Here is a 14,252-nt window from a genome sequence, read left to right as displayed (position 1 = left end):
TTATGCAAACCTTATGAGTCTCGTAGGCAGTGCAAATCACAGCTGCTTAATTGTATTGCACTAAATTTGTTTTCCTCCACTGCAGGGGAGGGATGCAAATTCCTAAGTTATTCATGAGACTTGCAAACTATTTCTTGCCTATTCTCTGTACCTACCTCAGTAGGATTTGTACAATAAATGTTTGTCTAGTGAAATATCCCACGTGTATGTTCTGTACGGTAATTGAGATTTCAGAGAGATAAGTTTTAGGTTTCATGTGGATTTTCGTTGTTTCAGTGTTCAGTTGTTTGCTTATGATGTCACTCTTCTTTCTTTTATTGATGACTTGCTCCCTCTGCTGATCTTTGTGTGTATTACATGCACAAGTTGCTTTGGGAAAGAAAAAAAGAAAAAAAGAGACAGTCCCTGCCCAAAGGAGCTTGCGGTCTAAACCAGGGCAGACAGACAAGACTCACAATTACAGACTTTTGTTTTAATAATGTGATTTATGCAAGGAGCCGTTTGTCTACTAAACTACTTAATGTGTTTAATTCATCATGCTTGTGATAAATATATATCTGTGTTACTTTACCTTGGGCAATTGGGACTCCAGAGATATTGCCCCCTCCAGGGTAAAGGAATTTAGCTGAATGTTCAGATTAAGAAGTTGTTAATGTACCTTGAATGAGAATGCTTTGTGCTGCTATAGAACATTTCTAGGCACCTGCCTACTTTGCTGACATCATCCTTGTTCTAACTTTTCTCCATAAATCATATGTCTCATGATTTTAGCTGGACGCTTAAACCTGGTTGTCCAGAGAGGTGAGGTGTACCATGATAAAGATAAATGTAAGTTTTAAATCATAGGGAATCACATTGTGAAGAAGATGGAAGCAAGTTCCCATTCATTGAAAGGTTACTGAGATGTTTAAAGCTTGTAAAAGATATACTGCCAATGTGCAAGTTGTGTGAATAGTGTGAATAACCACATGGCAGGAGTACATGATTATGTGCTACGAAAGTACACTTGTAAGTTAGATAGAAGGGTTGTGGAAGTGGATATATGTGGAAGTGTTTCAACAGGACTATACTGTTTGGGGATAGGCCAGAATAGCAATTCATTTTATTCTGTATTACCTATCAAAAGAAGCATGAAATTTGAGTATAGAATTAAGCTAATGGCATTTTGTTAAGGGTTTGACCAGATATTGAGTGAATTATTATCATTTATGCCCTGAGGCCTACATAGAGGCCCTGTTCTGATTTATCGTTTGGAGTCCTCTTTCTTGTTTTTCAGGTTCATCAAATTGTCCTCTCACCTTAGTTGGCAGGCAGGACGTGACATCATTTGACTGTGATCACTGATGGCACCAGTCTGTGTTAAGGCCTGCTGTCTACCATTCCTGAAACAGACCTGGTCACCACATTCTCCTCTGTTCTCAGGGTTGTTGCCTATTACTGCAATTAACCTTTATAAGGTTGCACCAATGCTGGAAGGAGATTCTGGTTGAACTCATTTTTTAGATAAACTGCTAAACTCTAGGCCAGGAAAAACCTATTGAATCTGAAGAAATAAAATGGAAAAATTTCTACTTCTGAATTGATAAATAATTTTTATAATTGGCATGTGACATTACATTTACCAGCCTCTGACATGAGTAAAGCTATGGAGGTCTCGTTTTGGCATCCTAATATGCTTTCTTATGCCATGAGAATTGTACTAAACTGTTTAGTTTGTTCCAAAAATATAGTACATCGAGGACCAGTTATTTCTCCTGGATCCATTCCTATTCCAACAGGACCTGGAGTAGAATGGCATGTGGACTTTACAGATATGGTAACACTGGTAAAAGGTAAAAGGTATCTTTTAGTGTGGGTTGACGCATTTACAAAATGGGTGGAAGCGTTTCCGTGTTCAAAGGAAACTGCTCAGGTAGTAATAGACACTTTTTTGAAGTACATACTACCTGTACATGGGTGCCCACAAAAATTGGTAACGGACAATGGAAGTCATTTTGTAAACTCACTGGTCAAGGATATGACTGATTTATGTGGAATACTGCATAGACGGGTAGCAGTCTATCGCCCTACTTCTAATGGCCTAGTGGAACGCTATAATGGCCTATTAAAAACAAGACTTAGAGTCTTATTAGCCTCATTAAATCAAGGTTCAGAAAAGAGATATACCTGGTTGGACTTATTGCCCATGACTGTATTACAATTAAGATGTCATCCAAGTACAAAATTACAGATCTCACCTTTTCAATTACATACAGGACGAGACCCTAGAGGGGTACCTGTAAAAGAAATTGATACCGGCTTTGACGGTATAACTAATTATTGGAAACAAATAAATCCAACAATAAATTTGACCAGAGATATGGCAATTTGTAAATCAAAGGAAGTTCCTAATATGACTTTTTCTTCATCTTTTTCAGTGGGTCAAAAGGTCCTTCGAAAGAACTTCACACATAAGACCTGGAAGGACCCAATTTACGTGGGACCATTTGAAATAAAAGAGCTAACTCGCACAGCAGCAAAATTGTCAGACCATACCACCTGGATACATCTATCTGATTTACGCAAGGCTCATGATCCAGGACCACCTGAGCTAATAGAAACCACCATTGTACCCCCAGAAGGCATTCATTAGTAACATCATCAGTGCAAAAGAATTATGAAGGTTTTTATAATCTGTTTGCTGGTAGGACTTACTTATGGACTCAATACATATGTTGAGAGAATTCAACATGCCTCAATGACTCTTAATCTGACTAACTGTATTATTTGCACTCCACTTGTCACTTCTGTAACTACCATTCCAGCACATATTCACCCTTATTCTATGATTAAGTTGCAAGGTCTTCATAACTGTTTCAGTAATGGTACCTGCTACTTGGGTTTGGATCACGAGCACAGGCAATATTGGACCAATGTTACTGCTCAACGCCTGCCTTCTTTGTTTGCTCATACTATTCCTGCACTAAACTATTGGTGTCTGATAAACTCTAGTTCACTTAAGGGTAAGATACCTAATGTTTTATGTAATTATACTTATGACATACAATCCCGAAATTGGACTGTGTTACAGGGATCCTATGTCATAAATCAGACTGCAACATCTATAGCCTGTGCTAACAAAAGAACTTGTAATCGGACACTGACAACCTCTTATGTGACCTCTACTAACCTTACTCTCACAAATTTGACTTTCTTCTTTTCATTATGTCAATTTAATGCCTCTTCTATACAAGCCATTACTGCTGTACCTACTGCTTGTTCTTCAGTTAAAGAACCAAATAATCCTATTTTTCCTTTTTTTCAAACCTATGCCTTATATCATAACCTAACTTCTCTACAGTCTTTACGGTTAGGGGATTATTTGTTATGTGATAATATCCTGTACACTTATCTTCCATCATGTTATAAGTTCTGCACTCTTGTTCAACTAAATTTATTTGATTTGATCATTCCATTAAATGGCACATCACATAGTTCTAATAGTCAGAGACGACGTAAAAGAGATGTTTCCAGTACCTCCTTTAGTGCTTTAACAGGAGATGATCAAGCTTTACAATTAGCATTAGATTATATTAACAGTACCTATCCTATGACCAAGAAACGTTTAGATGCCTTGTCAGCCACTGGATGGATTCCATTTGCAGGATCTGCCATCACAGCTGAAATGGGTATGTCAATCAGACGCTTACAATCACTATTACATGTTGTAACACATGAATTAGACATAGCTATAGCAACACTTCAAGAGGAAATTGATGATACAGCGAGATATGCAATGCACACACGCATGGCGGTTGATTTTATGTTGGCCCAATCTGGAGGAGTATGCGGCATAGTGAATGATACATCGTGTTGTTCAGTTATTAGAAATCAATCAATAATTGAAAGAAATGCAATGAAACGTATTGTTGACTTAGCAAAATTATCAAGTCAAGATTATGAAAGTATATTGGATACCTCATGGTGGGAATCAGTAAAAGGATGGTTTGGAGGACTGGGCCCATGGTTAAAAGGTCTTGTAACATTTGCAATTGTATTTATAATAGTTTTATTGCTACTGGCTTGTCTAATTCCTTGCTGTATGAAAATGTGTGGAAATATATTGACAAAAGTAACAACACAACCATGATCTCACAAAAACAAAATGTAAACATAACCCAGATCAATCAGGAATTGATTGAGACAAAAGAAATACACAATTTGTATGCTAAAGTATCTGCAATGAAAAAACAGCACTTGACAGAAACTGTTTCCTAGTGACGACGGCCTTGTGAAAAAGAGTAATGTGACATTCTACATCTTAAACAAGCTCAAACATGCTAGTGAAACTATTAGTGCATAATATTGTGAACACTGTCAACAGTGTTCAAGAGGGGTATGTATATAATTGGCAATACAAAATGGAGAAAAAGAAAAGAAAATGGTTGCTGGAAAAGCAAGTTACAATTATAACTGACCTTGTACAGAAAGTACAGGGCATGCAGAATGAACGTGTGAGCATGACTCATAAGAAAAAGATTTACAGAGAACAAAGATTGGCTAGAGAACTAAACTTGTGGTTGTAACTAATAGATAAGGGAAAAAAGGAGTGAAAGGAACCTAGACGCCAGATGGCTTCTGTAACATTAATGAATCACATGAAGAATAAAGCATTGTGTGTAAAGAAGGAGAGGAGGGAAAGAAAAAAAGTGTATATAAGCTAGAGGAGAATTGTATTAGTAAGCAACTTTATTTCTGTACTGAGTAAGCAACTTCATCTCTGTACTGAATGAGATTGTTCCTGTATACTTGCTTCCTATGTAACATTCTTACATAGCTCTGTCATGGCATTGGCAGTTGAATAAAAAGAAAAAATTCTACAATTTATGTTTCTCTGTATATAACTTTATTGGGATTTGTTGAAAGAATTCAACAATTGGTGCCCCGTGTGAGGCTGTGTGTGAGGAGTCAGCGGCAGGACTGCTGACAAGTTATCTGTTTTTAGTTGATTGATCAACGGTGCATCGGTCTTACGATACTGATCAGCTCGTGAGAGGTGCTCTGCAATCTTCTGATTAGTAGACGGGGACTGCTTGGTTTTTGTGAGTATTATTTTTTTTTGACGTCATTCTCTCTTCTGTATTATATTTCATTACGCTGCTTGCAATCCTTCTTTTTTATATTTTATTTTTTCTTGCACTTTTTGTTCTTTGCTATTATTTGCAATACTATTGTACTATATGTAAAATGGCTAATATTAATATTGATATTGAGGTTCCTGTCTCTTCTACAGCAGACGGTGCAAGCTTTGTATATGCAGCACCAGGATTTCGTTGCTGGGGATAATGTTGTTTATCTTTCTTGAATCTGGTTGTTAAAAAGGGTATGACAACTCATGCTTTTCTTTAAGTCTTATGGGTATAGTATTACGGAGGTTAAATATAAAGCCTCCCTTCAGGAATGCAGCCTTGATTTTCCTCCAGCTGTTTTTGTCACGCTATGTTAACTTTCAACTTTGTGATTTACTGAAAGGTGCATGACGGCATTTTCTGAGGTTTAAAATAAATAAATAAATAGGAATTATTTAGCTGAGTTTTGGATTGTGTAGTTATTACAAATTTTATATACCTTGTATACCAGGATTTTGTGCTATCCCAGTGCCCTTCTAGGCAACTGCCTGGGTTGCCTCACTTTGTTTCTCTTTTATTACATTAGATTTAATATTTGTATTCTTATAGCTCCATGCTGCACTTGGGTTCAAAGCACGGTGCATCTGTTGTAATTTACTGTGAGATTTATGGTATCGTGTTCATTTACTGACCATAGTCCCTAAAGAATGTAAAGAAAACCACAGAAGGTATCCCACACCCCAAAAGCTAAAACATTGGATTTTAAAACTCAGATTTGTAGCTTATGTCAAAGTTACCGAGACAGCTTGTTGCAGCTTGTTTCCTCCCCGCTTCTGCACAGATACATTAAACAAACCCTGCATTCGGGAAAAAAAAAAAAAAAAAAGGGGTCCAGTTTGTGCTTTTCTTCAGGGACATATCAGCTGCCTGTAGCCATGATTCATTTGCCTTTTATGCAAACCTTATGAGTCTCGTAGGCAGTGCAAATCACAGCTGCTTAATTGTATTGCACTAAATTTGTTTTCCTCCACTGCAGGGGAGGGATGCAAATTCCTAAGTTATTCATGAGACTTGCAAACTATTTCTTGCCTATTCTCTGTACCTACCTCAGTAGGATTTGTACAATAAATGTTTGTCTAGTGAAATATCCCACGTGTATGTTCTGTACGGTAATTGAGATTTCAGAGAGATAAGTTTTAGGTTTCATGTGGATTTTCGTTGTTTCAGTGTTCAGTTGTTTGCTTATGATGTCACTCTTCTTTCTTTTATTGATGACTTGCTCCCTCTGCTGATCTTTGTGTGTATTACATGCACAAGTTGCTTTGGGAAAGAAAAAAAGAAAAAAAGAGACAGTCCCTGCCCAAAGGAGCTTGCGGTCTAAACCAGGGCAGACAGACAAGACTCACAATTACAGACTTTTGTTTTAATAATGTGATTTATGCAAGGAGCCGTTTGTCTACTAAACTACTTAATGTGTTTAATTCATCATGCTTGTGATAAATATATATCTGTGTTACTTTACCTTGGGCAATTGGGACTCCAGAGATATTGCCCCCTCCAGGGTAAAGGAATTTAGCTGAATGTTCAGATTAAGAAGTTGTTAATGTACCTTGAATGAGAATGCTTTGTGCTGCTATAGAACATTTCTAGGCACCTGCCTACTTTGCTGACATCATCCTTGTTCTAACTTTTCTCCATAAATCATATGTCTCATGATTTTAGCTGGACGCTTAAACCTGGTTGTCCAGAGAGGTGAGGTGTACCATGATAAAGATAAATGTAAGTTTTAAATCATAGGGAATCACATTGTGAAGAAGATGGAAGCAAGTTCCCATTCATTGAAAGGTTACTGAGATGTTTAAAGCTTGTAAAAGATATACTGACAATGTGCAAGTTGTGTGAATAGTGTGAATAACCACATGGCAGGAGTACATGATTATGTGCTACGAAAGTACACTTGTAAGTTAGATAGAAGGGTTGTGGAAGTGGATATATGTGGAAGTGTTTCAACAGGACTATACTGTTTGGGGATAGGCCAGAATAGCAATTCATTTTATTCTGTATTACCTATCAAAAGAAGCATGAAATTTGAGTATAGAATTAAGCTAATGGCATTTTGTTAAGGGTTTGACCAGATATTGAGTGAATTATTATCATTTATGCCCTGAGGCCTACATAGAGGCCCTGTTCTGATTTATCGTTTGGAGTCCTCTTTCTTGTTTTTCAGGTTCATCAAATTGTCCTCTCACCTTAGTTGGCAGGCAGGACGTGACATCATTTGACTGTGATCACTGATGGCACCAGTCTGTGTTAAGGCCTGCTGTCTACCATTCCTGAAACAGACCTGGTCACCACATTCTCCTCTGTTCTCAGGGTTGTTGCCTATTACTGCAATTAACCTTTATAAGGTTGCACCAATGCTGGAAGGAGATTCTGGTTGAACTCATTTTTTAGATAAACTGCTAAACTCTAGGCCAGGAAAAACCTATTGAATCTGAAGAAATAAAATGGAAAAATTTCTACTTCTGAATTGATAAATAATTTTTATAATTGGCATGTGACATTACATTTACCAGCCTCTGACATGAGTAAAGCTATGGAGGTCTCGTTTTGGCATCCTAATATGCTTTCTTATGCCATGAGAATTGTACTAAACTGTTTAGTTTGTTCCAAAAATATAGTACATCGAGGACCAGTTATTTCTCCTGGATCCATTCCTATTCCAACAGGACCTGGAGTAGAATGGCATGTGGACTTTACAGATATGGTAACACTGGTAAAAGGTAAAAGGTATCTTTTAGTGTGGGTTGACGCATTTACAAAATGGGTGGAAGCGTTTCCGTGTTCAAAGGAAACTGCTCAGGTAGTAATAGACACTTTTTTGAAGTACATACTACCTGTACATGGGTGCCCACAAAAATTGGTAACGGACAATGGAAGTCATTTTGTAAACTCACTGGTCAAGGATATGACTGATTTATGTGGAATACTGCATAGACGGGTAGCAGTCTATCGCCCTACTTCTAATGGCCTAGTGGAACGCTATAATGGCCTATTAAAAACAAGACTTAGAGTCTTATTAGCCTCATTAAATCAAGGTTCAGAAAAGAGATATACCTGGTTGGACTTATTGCCCATGACTGTATTACAATTAAGATGTCATCCAAGTACAAAATTACAGATCTCACCTTTTCAATTACATACAGGACGAGACCCTAGAGGGGTACCTGTAAAAGAAATTGATACCGGCTTTGACGGTATAACTAATTATTGGAAACAAATAAATCCAACAATAAATTTGACCAGAGATATGGCAATTTGTAAATCAAAGGAAGTTCCTAATATGACTTTTTCTTCATCTTTTTCAGTGGGTCAAAAGGTCCTTCGAAAGAACTTCACACATAAGACCTGGAAGGACCCAATTTACGTGGGACCATTTGAAATAAAAGAGCTAACTCGCACAGCAGCAAAATTGTCAGACCATACCACCTGGATACATCTATCTGATTTACGCAAGGCTCATGATCCAGGACCACCTGAGCTAATAGAAACCACCATTGTACCCCCAGAAGGCATTCATTAGTAACATCATCAGTGCAAAAGAATTATGAAGGTTTTTATAATCTGTTTGCTGGTAGGACTTACTTATGGACTCAATACATATGTTGAGAGAATTCAACATGCCTCAATGACTCTTAATCTGACTAACTGTATTATTTGCACTCCACTTGTCACTTCTGTAACTACCATTCCAGCACATATTCACCCTTATTCTATGATTAAGTTGCAAGGTCTTCATAACTGTTTCAGTAATGGTACCTGCTACTTGGGTTTGGATCACGAGCACAGGCAATATTGGACCAATGTTACTGCTCAACGCCTGCCTTCTTTGTTTGCTCATACTATTCCTGCACTAAACTATTGGTGTCTGATAAACTCTAGTTCACTTAAGGGTAAGATACCTAATGTTTTATGTAATTATACTTATGACATACAATCCCGAAATTGGACTGTGTTACAGGGATCCTATGTCATAAATCAGACTGCAACATCTATAGCCTGTGCTAACAAAAGAACTTGTAATCGGACACTGACAACCTCTTATGTGACCTCTACTAACCTTACTCTCACAAATTTGACTTTCTTCTTTTCATTATGTCAATTTAATGCCTCTTCTATACAAGCCATTACTGCTGTACCTACTGCTTGTTCTTCAGTTAAAGAACCAAATAATCCTATTTTTCCTTTTTTTCAAACCTATGCCTTATATCATAACCTAACTTCTCTACAGTCTTTACGGTTAGGGGATTATTTGTTATGTGATAATATCCTGTACACTTATCTTCCATCATGTTATAAGTTCTGCACTCTTGTTCAACTAAATTTATTTGATTTGATCATTCCATTAAATGGCACATCACATAGTTCTAATAGTCAGAGACGACGTAAAAGAGATGTTTCCAGTACCTCCTTTAGTGCTTTAACAGGAGATGATCAAGCTTTACAATTAGCATTAGATTATATTAACAGTACCTATCCTATGACCAAGAAACGTTTAGATGCCTTGTCAGCCACTGGATGGATTCCATTTGCAGGATCTGCCATCACAGCTGAAATGGGTATGTCAATCAGACGCTTACAATCACTATTACATGTTGTAACACATGAATTAGACATAGCTATAGCAACACTTCAAGAGGAAATTGATGATACAGCGAGATATGCAATGCACACACGCATGGCGGTTGATTTTATGTTGGCCCAATCTGGAGGAGTATGCGGCATAGTGAATGATACATCGTGTTGTTCAGTTATTAGAAATCAATCAATAATTGAAAGAAATGCAATGAAACGTATTGTTGACTTAGCAAAATTATCAAGTCAAGATTATGAAAGTATATTGGATACCTCATGGTGGGAATCAGTAAAAGGATGGTTTGGAGGACTGGGCCCATGGTTAAAAGGTCTTGTAACATTTGCAATTGTATTTATAATAGTTTTATTGCTACTGGCTTGTCTAATTCCTTGCTGTATGAAAATGTGTGGAAATATATTGACAAAAGTAACAACACAACCATGATCTCACAAAAACAAAATGTAAACATAACCCAGATCAATCAGGAATTGATTGAGACAAAAGAAATACACAATTTGTATGCTAAAGTATCTGCAATGAAAAAACAGCACTTGACAGAAACTGTTTCCTAGTGACGACGGCCTTGTGAACAAGAGTAATGTGACATTCTACATCTTAAACAAGCTCAAACATGCTAGTGAAACTATTAGTGCATAATATTGTGAACACTGTCAACAGTGTTCAAGAGGGGTATGTATATAATTGGCAATACAAAATGGAGAAAAAGAAAAGAAAATGGTTGCTGGAAAAGCAAGTTACAATTATAACTGACCTTGTACAGAAAGTACAGGGCATGCAGAATGAACGTGTGAGCATGACTCATAAGAAAAAGATTTACAGAGAACAAAGATTGGCTAGAGAACTAAACTTGTGGTTGTAACTAATAGATAAGGGAAAAAAGGAGTGAAAGGAACCTAGACGCCAGATGGCTTCTGTAACATTAATGAATCACATGAAGAATAAAGCATTGTGTGTAAAGAAGGAGAGGAGGGAAAGAAAAAAAGTGTATATAAGCTAGAGGAGAATTGTATTAGTAAGCAACTTTATTTCTGTACTGAGTAAGCAACTTCATCTCTGTACTGAATGAGATTGTTCCTGTATACTTGCTTCCTATGTAACATTCTTACATAGCTCTGTCATGGCATTGGCAGTTGAATAAAAAGAAAAAATTCTACAATTTATGTTTCTCTGTATATAACTTTATTGGGATTTGTTGAAAGAATTCAACAGTATCTTGCTAAGAATGTAAAAAGAATTGAAGCGGTGCAAAGAAAAGCTACGAGAATGGTATGGGATTTGCGTTACAAGACATATGAGGAGAGACTTGCTGACCTGAACATGTATACTGTGGAGGAAAGGAGAAACAGGGGTGATATGATACAGACATTCAAATATTTGAAAGGTACTAATCCGCAAACAAACCTTTTCCGGAGATGCGAAGGCAGTAGAACGAGAGGACATGAAATGAGATTGAAGGGGGGCAGATTCAAGAAAAATGTCAGGAAGTATTTTTTCAGAGAGAGAGAGTAGTGGATGCTTGGAATGCCCTCCCGCGGGAGGTGGTGGAAATGAAAATGGTAACGGAATTCAAACATGCGTGGGATAAACATAAAGGAATCCTGTTCAGAAGGAATGGATCCTAAGGAGCTTAGCCGAGATTGGGTGGCAGAGCCAGTGGCGGGAGGCGGGGATGGTGCTGGGCAGACTTATACGGTCTGTGCCAGAGCCGGTGGTGGGAGGCGGGACTGGTGGTTGGGAGGCGGGGATGGTGCTGGGCAGACTTATACAGTCTGTGCCAGAACCGGTGGTGGGAGGCGGGGCTGGTGGTTGGGAGGCAGGGATAGTGCTGGGCAGACTTATACGGTCTGTGCCCTGAAAAGGACAGGTACAAATCAAGGTAAGGTATACACAAAAAGTAGCACATATGAGTTTATCTTGTTGGGCAGACTGGATGGACCGTGCAGGTCTTTTTCTGCCGTCATCTTCTATGTTACTATGTGCTACGTCGTCTGATGAGCGTTATGGATGACCAGACTGGCAAGGATAAACGTGCAGCTGAACTGGCTCATAATCTATCACTGTTGGATTCCCTACATATGCAGAAAGAAGCCTGGAATCATGTTACACGGGCAACCATTGTGAACTGGTACAAGCGAGCAAGCTTTGTTAAGGATGTGGAGAGGGACGAAACAGATGCAGCTGTTACAAACGCATCAGATGAACAGGCTATTGACATCCCAGCCGGTGTTACTGAAGAGGAGTTTCATCACTACATAGCTGTTGATTACGATCTACAAACAGCTGACGACAGCACTGATGTCGAGATATGCGCCTACATGCAGGCAACGGCTGATGATGAAACAGATGATGAAATGAGCAGCGAGGCACATGCTGACGAAATTCAACAACCTCCTGTCACTTTTGCAAGAGCGCTGGAGAGTCTCAACACTGTGTGGGCCTATCTGGAGGCCACTGGATGTCAGAGCTATGACAGTTTTTACAATCTGGCAGACGTAGTCTATGGAACTCACAGACACAAGAGTGTACAGAGGACTATAACTGATTACTTCAAGTAAGCCTAACGTCAGTTAACGGAGACTGTATACTGTATGTATAATAAACAGTACATATGTTTATCAGATGTCAAGCTTCTTTGGGACACAACGGTTAAGTGCATGCTCCAGTTAACTGCATGTATTTCTTTGGTCCCAGACCCTTGCACTTAAGCGGATTGCACTGTACTTGTGTACTTATGTAATGCTGAGGGTTGGTGAGCTGCTGCAAGCTGAGAGAAAGTGGGCAGCAGCTGCAAGAGCTTTACATGATGGGTACAGCTGGATGGGAGAAAGCACTAAGGCGCATAATTATCAGCATGGGCTATTCTACCACAGCTCCCATTTTATGTAATGAGACGTAGTTACTGATAACTAAGGTTAGCAGTAAAATAACCCATGTTAACCACAGTCCATATTGATAACTTCTCCCTTTAGTAAGCATATGAGTAGCAGACAGCATTATAATACCAGAAGTTTGTATGTGTTTCTGTATCTGTCTCTGGTGCAGACAGTGTCATATAAATAGTGAACAACTAAGTGGAGGGAAGTATTCAGCCTGAAGAACTTTCCCATGTAACTATAGTATCCTAGGCAAATTCATTTCAAAGCTGTCCTAATACTGCCTCCACTCTGTCTATATCCGTTCAGAGGCATCAAAGAAAGCTAAATGTAATTTACTTTTGCTCTTTCCATTTATGAAGCCTTTTCTAGATTTATACCTCAGATACATCATCTCTAACTCTCTTCTCACGCTCGTTCTTTGAGACAGTCCACCCTTGCCTTCTCTGTTTTGTACCAGAGACAAGGGAGAGTGAAAAATTACTTGCCCCATTGCCCTGGTTCTCAGCACACTGTTTAATCCACTAGGCCATTCCAGTCAAAGCATGCACGTACCCTGACCCGAAGCTAACTCAAAACCACCTGCTACTGCCACACTTGGAACTAGACCCTGCAGTTTTACCCATGCTATGTCAGGAGAAGTGAAGTGTTGGGGGAGGCAATGAACCAAGATCTCATGGGAAGAGGGGAGGAGGTAAGGAAAGAGTAAACGTAACTTGGGAGGGAAGCCCATAAATGTATGTTTGCCTAGGTGCTGTCTCTCCCCCCATCCACCCTCACCAGCGTTATCCAGATAGAAATGAGACTAGGAAAAAAAAACCTAACTTAGGGGTCCTTTTACTAAGCCGCGATAAAAAGTGGCCTGCGGTAGTGTAGGCATCGGTTATGGGCTAGCGCTAATTATTTTTCAGCATGCCTGTAAAAAAGGCCTCTCCCCCCCCCCCCCCCCCCCAAAAAAAAAAAAACCAGACATGCAGCAAAATCAAAATTGCTGCGTGTTCATTTTGGGTCTCAAACCTTACCGCCAGCCATAGACCTAGCGGTAAATAATTTGTATGGTAATGACCTATGCGTGTCAGATGCCACTTGGCGCGTGTCTGCTACGTGCGCCAGAAAATCACAAATATTTTTCAGATGCCAAAAATGAAATTACTGCAAGAGCCACGCGGTAGCCAAGCAGTAAGTCCATTTTGGCACACATAGACGTTTACGCAGCTTAGTAAAAGGGGCCCTTAATTTCTGGTATAAAATTAGTCTAAAGTCCTTTTGCTTGTGCCATTCTATGCAGGATTTCCTAATTCCATCTTCTGCTTCTTAACTGAGTTAGCAGGAAATAAGCAGAACTTGCCAAGCGCCAATTCTGCAGATCCAGGGCATTGAATTGTACCACCATGTAGCACCTCCTCTCACCTGCCAGAACCAGCTGCCCTGTAGGATAAAAAGACTTGTCCGCAGCAGCTCCAAGACGATGTTACCACGGCAAAAGACCTCTAGGAAAAAGCACAGTGCTGTGCCAAAGATAGCTGTCAGCAATAAGATGTGAATGTGGACAACCAGCATGGCTCGCCCATGAACGTGGAAATAGAACAGGTAACCTAGGACAAGGCAGGCAGA

The 14,252-nt window shown here is 39.0% G+C and overlaps 1 protein-coding gene across 2 annotated transcripts in view; it reads right to left on the bottom strand.

Annotated features, from left to right (window-relative positions):
* Positions 1-14,252, bottom strand: part of LOC115470685 (transmembrane protein 45A-like) — an 87,486-nt gene that overhangs the window by 10,029 nt on the left and 63,205 nt on the right. For both annotated transcript variants that reach the window (XM_030204075.1, XM_030204076.1), the window contains exon 4: positions 14,049-14,233. In XM_030204075.1, coding sequence (XP_030059935.1) covers positions 14,049-14,233 — 185 coding nt within the window. The remainder of the gene's footprint in view (positions 1-14,048; positions 14,234-14,252) is intronic.

This window comes from Microcaecilia unicolor, chromosome 5, assembly GCF_901765095.1.
Source record: "Microcaecilia unicolor chromosome 5, aMicUni1.1, whole genome shotgun sequence".
NCBI classification, from domain to species: Eukaryota; Metazoa; Chordata; class Amphibia; order Gymnophiona; family Siphonopidae; genus Microcaecilia; species Microcaecilia unicolor.
Note: the sequence above shows the minus strand (reverse complement) of the source record. Positions and strands in the feature narration are given on the sequence as shown.